We start from the raw sequence: 20,606 nt of genomic DNA, 5'->3' as shown, positions 1-20,606 counted from the left end.
ACATTCACAAGATATATTGCGTGTACCATTTTCGGTACATGATGTATCTCTATTTTTGTGTTCACAAGAGAAAATATATATTTTTCGAAATTACAAATAATCAAATTATAAATTATGTCATACACAAAGAATATTGTTTAATATTTATTGTATACGTAGCTAACGACTGAAATATTTGCTAACAATTAATTACCATGCCGCGTTATCGGCACATATTATACACAGCGATAACAATAATTAATTTTTAGCTTCTATTATTATATCTTAATTTAAAAAAATTGAGTTTTAGGTAGAAATGAGATTTATGAGATGAACACGGTACACTTATACGCATCACCCCGAAAGATAAGCGATATATATGCATTATGTCAAAATGCTTGCAACACTCACAGACGAGTCCCGGAGTCCTCTTAAGCTACATATATATATTTTTGATTAGCATTAAATTTTAAATCGATTTGAGCATGTCCGTCTGTCCGTTCATTCGTTTGCGTAACGTCTGTGATAGACATTTCCCTGGTTGCAAAAATTTAAGTCTCGTTTCCAAATTCGGCAGAAGGTTCTTGTACGTAGATTAGCATTAATAAAATGGGGATAAATTGGTCACCGAATACGGCCACAGTACAACGTAACCTGAGTAGACCTATTTTGCAAAAATAAAAACAATTTGGTCTTTCGCTTGTTACTTATAAACCACAACAGCTACAACGATAAAAGTTTGTATTTATATTCTATGGGTAGTCCTCGTAACATCGGTATAAATATTGAAAAAATTGTTCACGCCTACTTAATATTATGGAATATTCCTTTGGCATTTTTCACACAAAGATATATCGTCTGTCGCAGCAAATGTTTTCTAAGTCTAAGTCTAAAATAAATCTGGCGGACTGCATAACGTGGAGCATTCGTTTTGTCGTGTTAGTGTAATCAATTGGATATCAAATAAACGGACTTGGAAATTCGAAGGCGACAAGCAAATTATGCCAATTCTAAAGTAGATGTCACGGTCGTCATGATGGTATGCGAAAGACGAATAACGATGAAAAGATTCGGTCGTGATCGAATATAATTTTCTTAGTTTTTTTGTTTTTTTATTTTTTTTTTGTTTTTGAATATGTATGACCAAACACTCAGGTGATATCGGCTATACGTGTAACACGATGATGGTCAGAGGAAGTGAGTGAGGGAAGGAGGGAGGGAAATGCTAGCCGCAGCCTAGTGGGTTAGTAGTACGCTGAAAGTAAACTTTATCATGCTGAGATTGGAACTCGCGAACACTATCTTAACGGCCGTGATTCATGCCTACTCACTCAACTATCTCTGGGTCGATGGACCCGTGTTTGAATAAAAAAGTTCTATTTTTAATGAAAAAGAACGCAATAATTTATTAAGAAAAAAACTTTAACTTATCGTAAATTGTCTCTCTCCACGGATTGTAGAAGACGCAAGCGAACAAAATGCAAATTGTAAAAGTTGTGTTCTCGGCGGTTTTGAAAAATCGCTTTTTAAGAAGGAAAAAATATTTTGTAACATGTTCCACACGAGTTATACGATACTTTATAAAATGTTATTTTAGTATTTTTATTTATTTATTTATTTATTTATTTTTTTTTCTATTAATTTTTAATCACTAAATTCAATATTCTTCTTCTTTCTATTTCCTTAACGTTTTTTTCCTTCATCTAACAAAGAGAAAATCACAAAATTTGCAGTTTACGTGCTGCGAGATGGCAGACAGAGAGAAAAAAAGTTAAAAAAATGTGCGATTCTATCGCCGACTTTGTAGTCAATTCCGGCAACCTTACTTATCTGCACTTTTAATTTCCTAAGAAAAGTACACCTTGACGCCTTCGAATCGCTTTCATTTTCATGTCTTCACATCTACTCGATGCTTGTCTCCATGAAACTACATGAACATATCGCTGTTTGCAAACACATCTAAATGAGCGTAAATACTTTGTAAAGAGACCTGTTGGTGGACCCTACAGGCACAACATTGGACTGTTACTTCCCAGCAAAGTTTTCTTTTCTTCTTTTTTCTTCTTAACATAGGCACTTTTTTCGGCTTTTGTTTCTTAAAATGTTGACATTTATTTTATATGTTGTTCTCGAACGCATTTTTAGCAAAGGCACGAATCTTAAAACATATCCGGGCCCTCTTTACATTGGGTAGAAAAAAAAAAAGTTTTCAATATTCGATAGTGTTAGTTGGGCGAAGTTGAATTTTTCCAGTCGAATTTTTGAAGAGCTGCAATAGCACCGTCTATAGAATATTTGTGCTGCATATGTTATGATTAATAAGCAAAAAATTGAATTTATTTTAAATTTACAAACACAGATATTCTCTGTCATATTCAGTTATATTGTGTCCGCGTTCTTGGATTGGTGTGGCCAACTTTCAATACCGTACTGCGTCCAAGAATTACCAACGTTTTTATTAAATTTGAATAACTTATCGATATCTTAATTTTTTCACACAACCAAACGGACAAACATATACATAAGCATTTAGAAATTTATATTGAACAAGAATTATTTATATACCTGCTTTGGAAAGGTTGTTTTGAGTTTCCTTTCTCGATTTCTGCAAACGTTCTGATCAAAATAAATAAGAAGCAAAAAAAGTTTTTCTGCAAGTAGCAAAAAATGTTTGGTAATAAACAATAAAAAAAAAAAAATCAAATAAAAAATAATAAATAAAAAATAAAATAACGCAGTTTTCGATTTTTTTTTTTTCATTGGAAAATGGACTCGTATTTTGGGTGCGGTGCGTCTTATGGTCCGAAGGTAAAATGAATATATTTTTTTCAATAAAACGTCGCTAAATTTGAAGTACGTGAGGTACAACAACAACAGTTCAAATGATAGCGGAGACGAGTGATAGTACAGAGTGTGAAGATGAACTGAATATTGCTAGTACGAGTTATGTTAACAATAAATAGAAGGATTGATCCGTAGGTAACATTAAAATGTATTTTTATGAAAATAAAAAAAAAATATCGTCCGATGCGTCTTATGGTCTAAAAAATACGATAAAAACCAATTGATCTCATAAAGCTCGCTTGAAGGATTTTCTTATCAGATGTTTTCATGTTTTTTCTTTTTTACTGAGGGCAAAAAAAAAAAAAAAAAAAAATTTTTTTTAATTTATTATAATTAATAATTAAATCATTGAAAAGTTACAAGTATTTATATGTATGTATGCTGAGTGTGATGCGTGTTCATTGGGATTTCAGTTGTATTTTCATTGAACCATTCTGGTACCAGCAATCATTCAACCCTCTAAACATGCTCTACACTACTTGAACATCTACCCTTGTGCAGGATGTGGTGTTTTATGGAAATGACTTAAATATTTATTTAACTAATAATCTCATTTAGGAAATTGTAAACAATCCAAAACGACGATGATGACGACGACGACGACGACGACGATGATGATGACGACGATGACGACGATAACAATAGCAACGAGTGCGAACAAGTGAACAGCAAGTGTTAAATGTTATTGCATTTAAGTATTTAACAGAAGATGAGAATTAAAAGCCGAACTGAACTGTTTGCTGCCGGTTACAATGTAAGTTTAAATGAATAAAAGAATGAATCAGCTTAGTAACGGATTCGGATACGGAGGAGGGTTGCAAAAATTCAGACCTGTTTTAACGTAAACAAAACAAAAATTTGTAGAAAATTTTCTATTTGATTTAACCACATTTTATGCATTATATTGATATGTTCTTTTGGCCGATCTTTGAGTTTACATAACGCAAATGTCCTCATTTTTTTTCCCTCCCCACCCCCCTGCCCCCGTTCCCTTTCCCGTGTTGATGGAACAAAACGATAGGGGCGTACGTGATAGAATAAGTGGTACAACCCTTATTACAATATAAATTTATATATGTAAATGTAAATGTATGTATATGTGTGTAGGTGTCGAATATGTTATACACTTTTCTCGAGCTCGCTGATGAAAATTAATCCAAATTACTCTAACATATGTGACATTTTATCATCGTTTTTGTTGTTGTTGCATTGTTTGCATGTTTTGTCCGCTATATTAGCGCTATTATGCATCCTTTACACTCTAAAAATATATTAACTTTATTAGTTTGTTTTGTAACATTTGTTACTCGATATTTTGGCGACGAACATTAAGAGTAGAGTTAATTAGCTCGTCATTCTTCATATATATAAATATTTTTAAAACTTTAAGAACTAATATCTATCTACGACTGACAGTTCGGTTGGCTACTTTATACACATTGTTCATAGAAATTCAAACCCATTCTCGTCACATTTTCCGGCTGTGACTACTTTGCAAAAGGTTCCTTTAATCTTTATTTTCTTATTGTTTTGTTTGTGCGCATGTGAGAGTTAATCAATTAAGAATTTTTAGTTGATCTTAAAGAATATTATAATTTTTATTTGACCTTAACTTGGGTAAATCGCGCCCTTCTACATAATTTCCGGGTCAGTATATCATCGAAGAACGTACATTAGCCCAATAAAGTCTAAAGACCGTATGAAAAATTGACAATTATCTCTTAAAAAAAAAAATAAAAACTTATATTAAATAAAAATTCAACATTTTTTTTCAACTTAAGATAAATTTATAAACGAAAAAATATCACAAAAAGTAGTATACATATCTACCCTAGTTGAAGTTTTAATTGACGAGCAGACGAGAAATGAATAAATATCCTATGGATTTCTTTTTTGTTCAACAAACTCTTATAAATTTGATGAAAACTTTTTTGGCATTTGTATGGGTTACGAGCGTAAGTAGTAACTGTGGTCTAATCTTGTCTGTTATCGGAAAACTTCTTTCCTATTTAGTGACTTGTCCATTAATAAATGTACACAATTTTTATAGCCAAGTTTTTAAATGGCCCAGATGTATGTTTGTAGTTATTCATTATAGATTTTAAATTGTGAATAATGAAATTTTCAAGTTTTCCTTTTCGGGATTTTCTCGTCTCAGAAGTGCTAAGTGTATTTAAAACTCTCTGTCGAAGATTACGTTTTGTCTCAATTCGCGGCTTCTTAAGAGTTCTCACAATGGTCTAAGCTAAATAGTTGAATAGTAGAATCGACCCAGATTTTTAGATTTCTAAGTATAGAACTCAAATAGCACTCAATCACTCAATTAAATCGTAAGATGGATGACATATTCATATGACTTTTAGATAGTGTCAATATTTTAAAGGACGCAACAAACAAAATTCATTTTTTTTTTCATTGCTTTACAAAAACTACACTAAAAGCACTCTATTCATATGGATTCGTCAATGATGATGGCTTACCTATATGCTATCCTACAAACTTGTTGAGTGAAGGTTTACTGATTGTATTAAGTTTTTTTTTGTTTTTGCTTTTTTTGTAGTCTACTCGTTCTAAAGCATCTAAAGATATGATTAAACTCATGTTAAATGAAAAGCAAGAAAAAATATTTTCATTTATATAATATTTATGTTCTTGCTCTGCAATGGTTACTGAACTGGTCGGTCGGTGTAAGCTATAAATATCGTATCTCTTATGTTGTACATATATGTGGGTGCATGTATTGGCGGGTGTGCATGAGTATATGGCGATGTTTATATATATATATATATATGTATATGTATATTGAAATACGTGTGCATGTGTGTATGTATGTATGTATGTATGTATGTATGCATATATGTATGCTTGTATATATTAAATTTGTTAATTGTGCCATTTAATTTTTGGAAATGTCTAATTTAACGCATGATTAGAGAAATTCACCATCAATCCGTAAAATAGTTTTTATTGTTGACATTAAAGATAATACAATTATGGCAGCATTTTTCGTTTTTACTCATGCTGTTGTCATTGTTATTGTTATTTCTTTGCAGAAATCAATAATCATTAAAATTATTGTTTTTTTTTGCCAAAATTAAATCAAAATAATATAATGATAAATAAACTAGGTTTATGGGATTTTCGATGAAATTCAATTAAAAAAAAAAAGAAAAACAAAACAAAAAAACAGTTAAAATATAGGCAACCGAAAAGGAAGCAAAATGATTAATGATCAATCGCGACTTAATGATTTTTTATTTAATTAAAGATAAGATCATCGATATAACCACTAAGCCGCCAAGGCTTCTTTTCCTAAAATATTATAAGACTTTTAGACTTTATTTACTACACTTTACACGCAAAACGTTTTGTTACGTAAGAGCAGGACTATGGTAATATTCAGTGGATATACCATATACATATATATATATATATATAAAGAGCTAGTTTATCTTGAGTAAATATTCGGCATATTCTGCCTTTGTTTTCTTTGTTAGACATGATCAATCACTCAGGGAATGTCTCCTGTTCGTGCAACGCGATGACTGCCAGAAATAAGAGAGGAAAGAGAAAGAAACATGGAGGTGGTGGCGGCAGCTTAACGACTGACTCACTCTACGATTTAAGGATAATCTACTCGAGCTCTTGAGATTTGAGCCTGCGGACACTGAGTTGGCAGTCGCGATTCTTATCTACTCGGCTACTCAGACTCAGTTGAGCAGAATAGTGTATATAAGCAGTATACACAATGTTCTCCGTTGTTTCATCGTTTTTAGCGAGAATGATAAATAAAAAACATCTGTGGTGAAGAAGTTAAGATAAGTTAAGAAAGCTCTTTTTGTTAAGAAAATTGTCTTACCAAAGCTGTATTATAAAGTATTGTGAGTAAAACGGTTTCTGAGGAATTTTTAGTTATTTTTTTTATATCGCAACTACTTTATTGTGGATGTGTTGATGAGGAGACCAACCTTTGATCTCTGGAAATCAATGTGTACTTCATCGGACCTAAACAACTGCTTAGTCATAAGTAATTTTGGTCAGGCTCTTCAGATTTGGATTTTAATTGTATATGACAAGATTTCGTTTAATTTGCTTTCGTATCAGTATAAAAATTCCGAATACCCTATAACGGGGATTTGTCGCGTCCATCGGATCACGTGATAATTTTGGACATATCCTCAGTTTCGATGGCAATATAATACGAATACGTAAAGTAGCGAAGCAATATTTCCTTAACAATCGCCTTGATAAGTGCACCAAATAAAGGAGTTTGAATAGTAGTTAAGTGCGTTAATGCTATGGGATTTGTTTAAAGGAATTTCCTCGATATGGGTTCCAAATGGTAGACTTTGACGGATAGAAGGCGAATTGTGATAGATTAAAAAGTAAAAAATAAATTTCTGCAAAAAAACTTTTTTAAATAAATTTATATATTAATATATTAAGCAAACTATAGAATATATAAATTAATAAGAAAGGAGAAAATTTTCCTAAGCGCCACATTTTTATGTAATTAAATAATAAAATTTCGGATATTTAGAAAAAAAAGCCCAATTTTTTACATATCATGCACAGTTGGACAAAAGTGATTGCGGGAAATAATTTATTTATATCCCATACTTTAGTTCATGAAAACAAGTAAAAAAACCATTGTCGACCAAACTCTACCATTAAATACTCTCTATCACCCTACAGTTGTCCATATATAGATTTTTCAAATTGTGCCGTTTTATGAAGACCGGTAGGCAAAGTGATCCGATCCGGACCATTTTCAATAGCGTTTGTCCTTGGGCCAATATACCTCATTGTATAAAATTTCGTCAAAAGGTCTCAAAAAATTGCGCTTTGCAGGTTGACTAGAAGAAGAAAAAAACAAAAACGGACGGACGGACGGACGGACGGACGAATACGCAACGGAAAATGATTTCGAATCGATAGCTACAAGAAAACATGGGTCTGTCTCAAGTCCGTCTCAGTGTAGCGTACATTCGTACAAACTAAACATAACCCAGTACCACAACGTGCGTAGTAAAAGTTTAGTTCATAAAAAAACTTTCTTTAAAATATTTATCAAAATATCGCGGATTCAAATCTCGAATGCGGTAGAGTTTTCAATTTAGTCTTAGAATATATGTCTCTGGCTAAATTAATATTAATAATAATAATAATTTTATCATTTTAGATGAGCTTTTGATGGCTGCGTGATCAAGTTAACGCACATTTTCCACACCATAAGATTCCTGATATGAAGGGTAAGCCAATAGGAGAACCGTTCAGTACTTGAATTACTTCCCATCAATTTATTTATACGAATTATATTTTTTTCTTTCAAATCGTGTTCAAAGTACAATCTATATACCTATCAATCCAAACATTGTTGATTCAATTTCAATTAATTGGCTTTGATTTCTGCTTTATCGTGACTAACATGCTTTTCATTACCTTTAACAATGTAAAGCACAAAACGCATTCCTTAATGCGTTTGGAGCAGCGTTCGATAACTGAATTACGGAAGCGATTAAAAGGAAAACCACAAGCTATACTCCGAAAGTAGTTACTAAATATCATAAACATCATTATCATCATCGATAGACCATCGGCTGCCACTTCCAGCTTCTTTCTCCCCACTTCCCCACTTATTGCTGGCCATGACAGGCTTACACTTCCCTGAGAAGAAAGTGGAAAATCGTTAATATCATCTTATTTTTTTTAAAGCGATCAAATTTCTCATGTCTGCTCGAAGCGGTCAGTATTGCCCATGGGTATAGCTTAAATGAACAAAGCAACACTTCATGTGCGAATACTGTTTTTTATCGTTCAAAATCGTATATTTCGAAAGTCGGGGAGAATTTGCCCATCATTTCTCAAGATAGTTGAGTTTAATAAGATAAATTTCCAAATGAAAAAAGAAGAAGACTTACAAACTATGCGCTTTGGAAAAATCTCTTATTTAATTTTTGACATAACCATTAATTGATCCCTAAATTATTTCTAAAATGAGAAAAAAAAAAATATTTCATTAAAATATTCACTTTTTTAATATTAATTTTTAGTCCTCTTTTTGCTTTTCCGAGTAAAGTTGTAACTGGTTATAGTTGTCAATGGTTATTCGATCGAACAAATTTCTAGCTTCTTTAGCATCTTTGAGAATTTGAAAAAAGAAGTAAGAAAATTATATTCGTTTGTGACAGGGTCGTTAACACTCATCACCTTATCCTGAAAAGGATTAAAAACGAAATTTTCATATTCTAGAATTCTAGATTCTGGGCGGGCTTTGTTGGTTTATAAGTTTCCAAATTTTAAAATAAAAGTGGAAACTTATATGAGGTATGCGTATGGACACTAGTGGACGTATCCTTTGACCGGTTCAGGTCATTTTCAAAATTCTTTTGCAAATTCGTGGACGATATCTTCATTTTTTCGAAGAGAGAATGTTTACCACAAATGCTGCATAATCGGGCAGACGGACAGATAGAGAGACGGACAGACAGATACATTTAGATACATTTTGAAATTGATACTGGGCAAGAATGTGTATGCTTTCCGGGATTATTCGAAGTTGCTTCTTGGCGTTAAAAATGTGTTAAAGAAAAGTTAGATTTTGATATACTGCAATAGTGTGCGTGGGTGGTTTTTCTCATTTTAGTGTAGGTGCTTTTGCATTGTCCAGTGAATACGCCTTGAAATTTTTCTAAGCTTATCTCCTGTAAATAGTGACTCTTTGTATGAAAATCTTTTTTTTTTCTACTTTTGGAAAACGAAGATTTTCTTCGTATAGGTCGTTCGGTGAGCGATTTGGCCCATTTTCAATATCAACCTGCGTGCAAGGACCTCCAATGTTTCTGCTATATTTGAAGATGACAGCTTCATTTTTGAGGCCGGAGGAGAATATTCATAGCAGACCTTACACCGACGGACAGATGAACTTGTTCAAATTTTAGTTCAAAATTTGATTTTGATACTTGCTGCTGGGTATTGCGAATGTTTTGAAGGGTTATATAAATACATATATATATATATATGTAGAAAAATTTGGACGAATCGAGTGAATCATTAAATAAGACTAAGTTGCCTCGGAATGTCTCTCTCTACTCAATATATGACTTTATTCGAATGTTTTTATTATGCTTACAAAATTCCTCATAAGGAGTAAGAGTAAAATTAATATCTTAATAACGTTCTATAGCTTTTGCCATCAGGCTATTGAGAAATTTCGCAGCATACCTACGTATCAAACAGTGACTTAAGATTCTGAGTACATTTTCTTTTCAATTGGCAAATTATTTTGATTAATTATGCCCTACACCACTTATAGTACAAGAGTATTTTAAGTTCTGGCGGGTGTTGCAACATTGACGCATATGGACTGGAGATAGATCCACCTTTCATTGTAAGCATCAGTTTAGAAAGTGATTGTTAGTTTCTTTCTCCATCTATCTGTCTCGTTTTCTTGTTTGCAACCTACAGATTGCAACTATTCAGATATTGTGTTGAAATATGGGTACACTGATGTGTTTTGGTCCAAGGACAAATGCTATTAAAGATGATTCAAATCGGACAATGTCCCACGTAATATCTTATTTTGAAAAGTCGCTTTAGTGTGGTGTAGGGTATTTAATGGTAAGGCATGTCCAACTATAGTGGTTTTACTTGATTTTTAATTAATATACTCCATCTATGAGATGTGTCTCGCTACGACTTTTTTTTTTTATTATTAATTTAATTAAGAAATTTTAATAAAATTGTAATCGAACGCATACGCATAAGTTTTGCTGAATTTCGGCCGAGAATGATGAAGTAAACTGAGAAACTATATATTTACTTCTAGACAAAATTTTCAAGCCGCCGTAGATACAAACACAGGCATGGCTAAATTGATTCCGCTATTATATATTTATATAAGAATATATGATCGTATGGTGTATGGACTCATTGTCGCCTGTATTTGGATGCACTGTTATACATATTTTAAATGTCTTGCTGTCGATGTAAATATTCCAAGATATTATCGATATCGTTGTGAGCTGAGTGAGAAGCAAGTATATATCAGTTGTCGCAAACGGTGTACGATTTTTTATATAATTATCTAAGAATGTAGATATTTTATGTAGGCATATGTAAGTTTTTTTTTTAATTTATATTTTTCATTATTTATTTAAGTAAAAAATTGCATTTTTATTATAATTCGTATAATGTATAAAAATTAGCCTAAAACTTTTATTTAATGACCTCAATTTAAATATTTTATTAGTTTTAATTATAAACCAAAAGCACACACGAACCACATTTATTCTAATTTAATTTCCCTTGCCCACAAAAAAAAAAAATAAAAAATAAAAAAAATAATAAAAAATAAAGAACAAAAAAGGGAGAAAAACAAAAACTAGCAAAAAAAAAAAAATTATAATTAAACGAGAACACGACATATGCGTGTCTGTATGTGTGCTTAAATACATCTACACAGATGCCATGTAAATTAAATAGATTGAGATTTTTGTAGTAATTTGAAAAGTAATTAGTACGGCAAACACTAATTAACAAAAATTTTACACAATTTCTAAAACATACAAATGTTAAATCACAAAACGTACACAATATACGCAATACAAGCAAACACACAAAAACACGAACTAGTGCCACCAATCCCGATAATGAAATACATAACAATTCAACAATGTGTGCGTGCAAATGAGCAGAGTGCGCTGATACAAAGTTACAAAAAATAAAAAAAAAAAAAAAAAAAAAAACAAAAAAAAATAAATAAAAGTAACAAAAACAAAAAATAAGGTAAAAATTTTCTAATGAAAATACTATAAAAACAAAAGCAAGGACCCACCTTTTTTTTTTTTTGTTCTTGCATTCAGTATCCAAAACGTGGCCAAATGTATTTTATATAGGCACAAGGATGAGTTGCTGTAATATAAACGAAGCAAAAAAAACAAAAAAAACAAAAAAGAAAACAGGCATACCTATGCATGTACGTGTGTATATGTAAGTTGCAAATAGGGCAACAAATTTGCACAAACACTTAAAGATACATTTCACCCTCAAAATAAGTGCGTAATTGCCAAAAGTGCGTTGGAGTATGAGTGTGTGTGTGTGTTTAGTAGTAGTAGTGTGAATTTTAAAAGGGTAGAAAAGTGTAGATGATATATGCATTCAATACATACTAGATGTACAAACATATGTGCACGTATATGCATGCATTAAGACTGAATATAATAAGTTTCTCGTAATGTGTAGTTAACCCAGCTTTTCAATACTAATAACACTCGACTGTCTCCACTGTGCATGTGCATGTGCATGTATATGTATATGTATTGTCAGTTAGCTACTGCACAGCAGTAAACACTCCGTAATGATGGTAATTATATGTCGTTTTACCAACAATTTTAGGCTAAAAATGGAGACCTATAACAAAACTTTTTTAGCATAGACAAGATCCGGGTGTGAGTCTATTCGGGGTATTAGTTGCACACTCATAAAGCTATCAATGCCACACCTCTTCGCAACATAGCTAAAGCAATTTAAAGTTAAAATTTGTTATTAAAGCTATTACCATAAGTATGCGCTTATGTGCGTCAATTTACGTTTTTTAAATAATGCAAAACACTCCCATATTTTTATTCGCTATCTCCCTCCAAAATATTATGCTACGAATGAGAATGAAAGAGTAATCGTTATATGGAGTAACACTCCATCTTTGTTTTGAAATGCAAGAGTATGCGCATAAGAGAGAGCAAAACAAAAATAGGGGAAAAAACGCAGCAACAACTGAGAACTGAAGAGAATGAGAGAGTGTTTATGTATGAATATAGGTGATATTCTATTAGGTTTTATTTAAGGTTATAAGGTGTATTAAAACAGTGCGTGCCTTTTTTTTTTTGTGCATACACTACGTTTGGTTACGGGGTTGAAGGGGAAATAACTCGTTTGCACATACACTTACACACACACACACACACACACAAAATCGCACGTACGCTTATAAAGTTTTGTTTTCATTACATTCGAGGTATTTGATTGAGAATTTTTGATAATTTTATCACAGTCGTTAAAATGCTTTCAAACGGTAGAAACATTAAATCGACTGCGAAATCGGCTATTAACCAGTAAATATTAAGACAAGTGCTAAAAGAAAACAAAATCAAATAAAAAAAAAAAAAAAAAACCGCAATCAAGAAGTGTTTTCAAATCCATTTCATATATGAATTGTGTTAGCAAACTAAACTAACAAGAAAAAAAGAAAAAAAAAAAAAAAAGAGAAGAGGAGAGGAGAGAAAAAAAAAAGTTTGAAATTTTTAATTAAATATTAATTAGTGTTTAAATTAGAGTAAAATGTCTAGTGCTCAAGTCTCTCAGCCGCCCACGTTGCAGCAATTGCAGCAACAGCATCATCATCAACAACAGCAACAACAACAACAACAACAGCAACAGCAGCAACAACAGCAACAGCAACAACAACAACATCAGCATATATCACAATTTTTAAATCATATAGCAGCCGCACAGCAACAACAACTGCAACAACATCAGCAACCTACACATACGCATAGCTCGTCGCCATCAAACAGTGATTATCAGCAAGATTCCAATACGCGTTCGACATCGTCGCCACGATCGCCGCGCTCGCAAATGAGTCCGGCCCAGTCACCGGCTTCGACGCATTCGAATACAAATTCGCCAAAACCATTGACCTCTCAAAATAATAATTTAACACCGCCAACCGAATTGAATAACTCAACGACGTCAAATTCCTTATTAACCTCGCATACAGGTTCTTTGCCTTTACTGGTAGCTCCTGTAGCTGTTACTACCGCCATTCATAATATTACACCTATGCCTCCTAGTGTTAGCTTAAGGGATCAGCGCATTTTTGCCGGCGGTCCTTTACCTGGGCAGCAAAGACTTTTTGAAGGTTTACCACCACCACCGCCACCGCCATCCAATACATTACCAGTTGGTGTCGGTGTTTATTCTCTGCCACGTTTACCTTTATCTACTGTAATGTTGAGTCAACAAAATTCCATTACTCAATTGCCAGTGACAGCTCAATCTCCATCTCTACCATCGTTAGCGACAACAACTACCGCTTCCGTATCGCCGCCTTCAATACCGCAAAGTCAACCGAAAAAATCATTTTGCATTGATGCTCTGTTAGCTAAGAATCAAAATTGCACCGATTCCCTGCCGGTAGAGAATACGTCTATCAAGTCAACAGTGACATCATTCGACGAGCGTTTAGTGGCTGGTTTTCAATACGCTCGCGATCTGTCAGCGTCGAGTATTACCGAGCAAGAAGCTCTACAGCGGATACATGAATCACGAGATTACGATTCGCCCAGTCCCGACGGTATGTCAAGGTGAGTGCGACGATTGAAAAGGTAACTGAATCACCGAAATCAACGAACATCTTTCTCGTCATCACTCGTCATACCACCCAAAACACCTAATGCTATCATAAAATCAATGTTCGCCTCAGCTTCGTATACTAAGCTTTTGAAGTTACGGCCTCTTAGAGACTTTAAGATTATTTTGTTCTTTAATTACGAGTCTTCTGAGATAAATCAAGGATGTAAATGGTATTTGTTATCCTTGAACGATTATCTATTAAAGACAAAACGTTTGTGCGTTGATCTCGATCTTATATTAGGCAGGAAAGAAGTACAATTGCTAAACGCCTACCTTGCGATTCTGAGGTAGGTTTAGTTAGTCTTCAATTGTGAATTAAAATTTAGGCAAACTTCGGCATCTTAGATGATAGAGATTAATAACAACACCTTAATTAAAAAGCCCTCGAAATCTATGAGTGAATGATATTTGGTCCGGCATTTAGTTTGCTTTCAGTCTCTATCTATACACGCTTGAAGAAAATTCTTTTAATTGCGTAGAAGACAAACATACCAAACCAGTTGGCCAGCACTAGGTTAGTGAAGACAACTGAAACATTCTTAACGATAAACACATTCATCACATTCATATATGAGATGAAGTTGAAACGTTTCTATTTGGTATGGAAAGAGTACTAAAGTAGTTTCCATATAATATGCATTTACCTGTCAGTTGGAAACATATCACTTGACTTTTTCTACTTTATCCTAAACGCGCTCAGGGCAATCTTGAAAATATTGCTTTACCATTACTTTGCTTTTCGTTATATACCATTGATGGTCATTGAATATCTTGCGCGGACTTTATAAAGCATGTACAGAACACAGATAGAGGACAAAGACTAGGAAATTATCTTTTTCCGATATAAATCTATGCATGCTGGCACAAAACATACGAAATATCAAAATACTGATGTGGCTCATTTTTGTCTGTCGGCAAAATCGCATTCGCATTCGTGCCAAGAGCAATTATTATTCGAATAATCTCTATAACCGTAATAAGCAATCGTTTGAAGCGAATTGAGTGAGGTCGTGAAAATGAATGGATTGCGTTACCGAATGATGTTGAATGTTGACTTTTTTTTTACCTCGAAAACTGATGCTTTGATGGAATCCTCCAGTGACCGAAATTTAACGTCAAGTTAAAACAAATTTAATGATATTTTAAGAAAAATGTAAACGAAAAATTTCACTTAAAACTAAGGACCAAACTAAAACTAAAGGACAATTTCCTTTCACTTTTCCATATGCTTATGATTGAGAAGTCAATGCCATTCAAAACTAAACAAAGACATTTCGTCAGCATTTCAAACTTGTGATCTTGCGAATTTTAGCAAATAATGATGCGAAAAAGGAAAAGGGTATAGTGTACAAAGATTCGCTTTATCCCACGCCTCATGCGTTCCTTTTCAAAGAATTCTGAAGAAAGCGTTGTTCGGCGTTAAAATATCCAATCCACTTAATCGTATGCCGTTTTTTTGTTTTTCATTGGCAACTCTTTCATATTTGTTTCCTGCTTGTTCAAGATTGGATAACTGTCTTGAAGCCAACTCTGATGATTGAGGAAAAGTATTCCATTCTTGGAATTACTATAAGAAATAAGCCGGTATACGTGGCCTTGACGGCATTTCACATTCATTTGAAAATTTAGTATTTTTTTATTAGTATTTTTAGTATTAGTATTTTTATTTCCTCAATTTTGAAAATTATCAGCACAGACGGACGGATAGGCGGGGATTGATTTTGAGTTTCACGCTGATGAAAAATCTCCCTCCAACAATATATTTCTGAATGTAGTAAATGGGAAGAGAGATCGTTTTACCTAACAAAGCTGCCGTTTAAGAACCCCCTCTGGTGATGATCATAGCAATTTTATAAGCATGTGGTTACCTTGAATTTGATATATGCCTTTATTACAATTATTCCCCGAATCACTTGTGGTGCAGGGTATATTAAGTTGGTGCGGACGTATGTAACATGCAGAAGGGCTTAAGATAGACTCACCTTTTATTATACCGATCGACTTAGGATCATAATCTGAATTGATCTAAGTCTATGTGTCCGTCTGATATCTGTCCGTGTAAATTTGTGTTTAAGCTGCAAGTTGCAACTTTTGGTGATATTTTGGTGAAATTTAGTACAGTGATGTGTTTTGACCCAAGGACGAACGCCATTGAAAATAATCCGAATCGATCGACTTTTACAACCACTCCCCATGAAAAAAATTATGCAATTTTCAAAATTTCTCGGCAAATGTAGCTGAACAGTAGTGCTTCGGTATTGTAAATTGATATGACAAGTTTGGACCGGTTGGGGCAATTTTTGAACATCCCTCATATAAAGGGAACTAATGTTCATACGATAAGTGCTTCATGTTGAAAACTATATGATAATAATAACTGAACATAAATAAATTAATTGTACCAAATTTGGGCCATCTCGGTCTATTTTCTTCTCGAATAATAAGGATTTTCACAAAAAATTGATTGTTTGTAGAGCAGAAAATTCCAAGTTTTAATATATGATGATGAAAATTGACCCATAATAGTGACTTCATACAAAAATAAGAATTGTGTTAGACAATGGGGGGTAGGGTATTTAATGATCGGCCTTGCTCGACTATAATATTTTTACTTATTCTCTTTTTAATCTTATTATTATTTGTTTGTTCATGAAAGGAACGGAACTGTATATGCATGAAAGTATATAAATATATATATATAGCCGACGTCTCCTATATATAAAGTTACGGTATTGGCCAGAAAGGATTAGTAAAAAATTAAGAAGGAGATTAGCTTCGATGATCTCGGCCGAAAGGCCTCTTGATTAACATTGAGGTTGTATCCGATTTTCGTCACAAAGCGTTGATATGATGGACGGGCGACGAATATGACGAAAAATCTCAAAGATAAGAATCTCCGTAGTTGCACTATCAGCGCATAATTTTGCTTACGATGTTCCTTCCATATAAAGGGTTTATCCTTTTTCTAATTTAAAACACATCTGTGTGTTTTGTAATAGTGTTATAGAGGAACGATATCTATACAGAATAGATGCTTTCTTCTTCTTCTTTTTCTTCTTTAAAATTTCTTATAAAGATCACAACGATAAGTTTAGGAAAAATCGTTGCTTTTATACAAGTTGCCTGATCATGTATTATCAAGAAAATAGATTAAGATCAGAGATATTTATGGTAATATATGTGTGTATACACATAAGTTTTTTAATAATTGATTTATTTATTAATTGAATTAGATCGGAGTCGCCTAACTCATCACATCGTTCAAGTCCTCCTATTAGTCCCGGTTGCGAGGATCAACAGCATATTGGTATGCGTATGGAATTTGGTGATGAATTTAAAAAACCTATAGTGCCGCCTCATAGTCCTTTAAGACCACAGGATTTTACTCTCTACGCCGGCGGTCATCCTTATCAGCTATTGGCTCAAGGTGGCTCAGCTTTTCATCGACCTTTAGATCCGTCGGGAAAACCAATACCGGTAGGAATATTTCTTCCTTTTTTGTTTTTTTCTATAAACAATTAAAACAAGAAGATAAAGCAAAAAAGTAAAAAAAAAAAAAATTTATTTATTAAAATCATTTATAAAGGATTTTTTTTTGTTTTTTTATTTCCATTCTCTTCTAAATGCTTTGGTGCAATACAGTTACCTATGGGTCAACATTTTATGCCCTCGCATTTACAATTTGAGTTTTTGGCTCGTGCCGGTATGTTACATCATCGCATACCTGAATTGGCCGCGTATCCACATCATGCCATTTTAGGTAAAACCCGTCGGCCACGTACAGCTTTCACTTCGCAGCAATTATTGGAATTGGAAAAGCAATTTAAGCAAAACAAATATTTATCGCGTCCTAAGCGCTTTGAGGTCGCCAGCGGTCTTATGCTATCGGAAACTCAAGTGAAAATCTGGTTTCAAAATCGCCGAATGAAATGGAAACGTTCAAAGAAAGCCCAACAAGAGGCTAAAGAACGCATTAAGCAGCAACAGCAGGCACAACAAAGCACCTCATCGAACAATACAGTCAGTTAGTTTTTGACACAAAAGCAAAGAGGATTCTTTCAATAATTGGATGCAATTTAAAAAACAAAAAAACAAAATAAAAACAAAAAAAAAAGAGGCAAAGATATAAAAACCTTGAAAACCTCCTTACCACCTTACAATAAACAAATCATTATTGAATATTGTGATGGGGAGGAGAATAAGTGCCGATGCCACCTACAAGATACGAGATACGAGATGATAGTGTAAACTAATCAAAATGCTACACGAGTAGTGGTCGATTAACTTGAAAGTGTTTATGTGTGCATATGTGACGAGATTGCATTAAAGCGTGACGTGAAGAGGAGAGGAGAGGATAGGCTTAATTAAGACACAATGTTAGGAATTTATAAATAAAAGCCTAGGGTCCTCTTCTAATCATTATATAGCGATAGATTGGTTGATTGACAGGCAGACAGACAGACAAACTGACTGAGTGACTGAGTGACTGACTGACTGACTGACTGACTGACTGTCTATTTAATTATTGATTGCTGGCATTTTATTAACTTTGTTGTTTTTTTGTTGATATGTACGGGGTAAACAGTTCAAATTGCAACTGTTGCCAATACATTCTGTTTACCTTCGTAATTAATTCAATTTATTCGAAATATATATGTATGTATGAAATGTATACCTCTGTGCATGTGTATGTATGTATGTATGTATGTATGTATGTATGTGAGTGTGTGTGTGTGTGTGTGTATTTGTATGCATACGTGCGTTTAAATGTGAATGCGCCTGTAACTAAGTAACTAACTAACTAACTAAATTCCATTTAGCGAATAATTTGATTATTAAAGTGTTAATATGAACGACAATTGTGTCAATTTATCAGCAAAAATCATAATTGCTATTGTTGTTGTTTCAATGCGCGTACGCTTATGCCTTTTCTTTTTTTTTCTTATTCTACATAAATTCAATTTTCTTCGTTGCCCTTCGCTTTCTGTTGTTAGGCAAATATTCGTTTCATTTAATTTTTATATAATCTCAACAGCTACTTAAACAAACAATTAAATGAAAATAACAGCAACGACAACAGCGACAACAACAACAACAACAGCAACAATGATAGAAATCTGTAAACTAATTCACTCTATGTGATAATTAATAGTAGGTAATATTCCTTGTGTATGTGTGTGTGTGTGTGTGTGTGTGTGTGTGTGTGTGTGAGCGAGAATGCATTAGTGCTTAAGTGGCAAAACAAATCAATTGAATTTTGTGTAAATAAGTATTTTCATGTAAATATTGTACAGAGACTTGCAACACAAACACATTTATGCACTGTATCTGTGCATAAGTCTGCAGCGAAACTTCAAAAGAACAAAAAAGGAAGAAAAATATTATTCGAAATTGAGTTTTCATCGCTTATATATCTATATATTAAATGGCAATGTCAATATATCTGCCATCGATGTACTCAGCTTCGCCGAGGTCCGTGTCATTCTTTTTATTTTTTTTTTTTCTCCTTTTGATTATTAATCGAGATTGTAAGGAACAAAATACATATATATGCTTTGAATGCATTTCTTTTTCCTTTTTTGATTTTCCAAAAAAGTGAAAAAGTCACATAAACTTAAGAAGAAGTCGAAATCGGATAGGCCGTAGGTGAAAATGTCTAACGAAACTGATTGGCGAAAATTCCTTATAAGAATTTTTCATATCCAAGATATTTTTCGCTTTGATTGACACTCAGTCATTATGGCTCGGTATTGATTATAAATTAAAATTTTACGCATGAAAACACGGACGCATGAACGGACATAACCTCAATCGTCAACGAGGAAGTGATTATTTCAAAAGCATTTTCCATTTAATATTTACTTGATTTTCGTTAAAGACTTACGCATAGACGCAATGTATGCAAAAATATTCTAATAACAATGGCATTGATAATAATTAATGTATGTACAGAGAGAGATACATATACACACAATTACTATACAAGTATTTAGCTAAAGTGTAAAAGGAAAACATATTATATTATTATTTTATTTTATTTTATTTTAATAATATTAATTTAATTATTGATAAATATCGGACGAATACATTTTGATTTAGATATAAAAATCATTTGCAATACTTTTTAGTGCTTTTGTTTAGTTTGTCTTTGCTTTTCATTTTAATGATTGAAAATCTGAATAAAAACATCATCCCATTAGATCGCTAGAAATTTAGTCCAAGTACAGCGTAAAAATAAAAAACTCAATCTAAAAGACCAGATATTTTCTGTTTAAAATAAATTTTGATCAATGCTCTGGCAATTTATTATACCCAGCACTGCTTGTGGCACAGGGCGAACGGTTGTAAACACCCGGATATGCTTAAGTTAG

At 33.0% G+C, this 20,606-nt stretch overlaps 1 protein-coding gene across 1 annotated transcript; it reads left to right on the top strand.

Moving 5' to 3' along the window:
• Positions 1-12,874: 12,874 nt before the first annotated feature.
• On the top strand, positions 12,875-19,690 carry LOC119632482 (POU domain, class 6, transcription factor 2). Its single transcript, XM_038025401.1, has 3 exons — positions 12,875-14,186; positions 17,469-17,712; positions 17,878-19,690. Exons 1-3 carry the CDS (start codon positions 13,162-13,164, stop codon positions 18,262-18,264), a joined length of 1,656 nt encoding a protein of 551 aa, XP_037881329.1. The 5' UTR covers positions 12,875-13,161; the 3' UTR covers positions 18,265-19,690.
• Positions 19,691-20,606: the final 916 nt, after the last annotated feature.

Source organism: Glossina fuscipes, unplaced genomic scaffold, assembly GCF_014805625.2.
Source record: "Glossina fuscipes isolate IAEA_lab_2018 unplaced genomic scaffold, Yale_Gfus_2 1, whole genome shotgun sequence".
NCBI lineage: Eukaryota > Metazoa > Arthropoda > Insecta > Diptera > Glossinidae > Glossina > Glossina fuscipes.
The sequence above is the reverse complement of the archived record's forward strand: the minus strand, read 5'-3'. Positions and strand labels throughout refer to the sequence as shown.

Excerpts from the sequence above, each read along its gene's own strand:
- LOC119632482 (XM_038025401.1), top strand. The coding sequence starts at position 13,162 with ATGTCTAGTGCTCAAGTCTCTCAGCCGCCCACGTTGCAGCAATTGCAG. Across the intron at positions 14,187-17,468 it reads AGTCCCGACGGTATGTCAAG|ATCGGAGTCGCCTAACTCAT; the intron begins GTGAGTGCGACG and ends TAATTGAATTAG. Across the intron at positions 17,713-17,877 it reads CGTCGGGAAAACCAATACCG|TTACCTATGGGTCAACATTT; the intron begins GTAGGAATATTT and ends GGTGCAATACAG.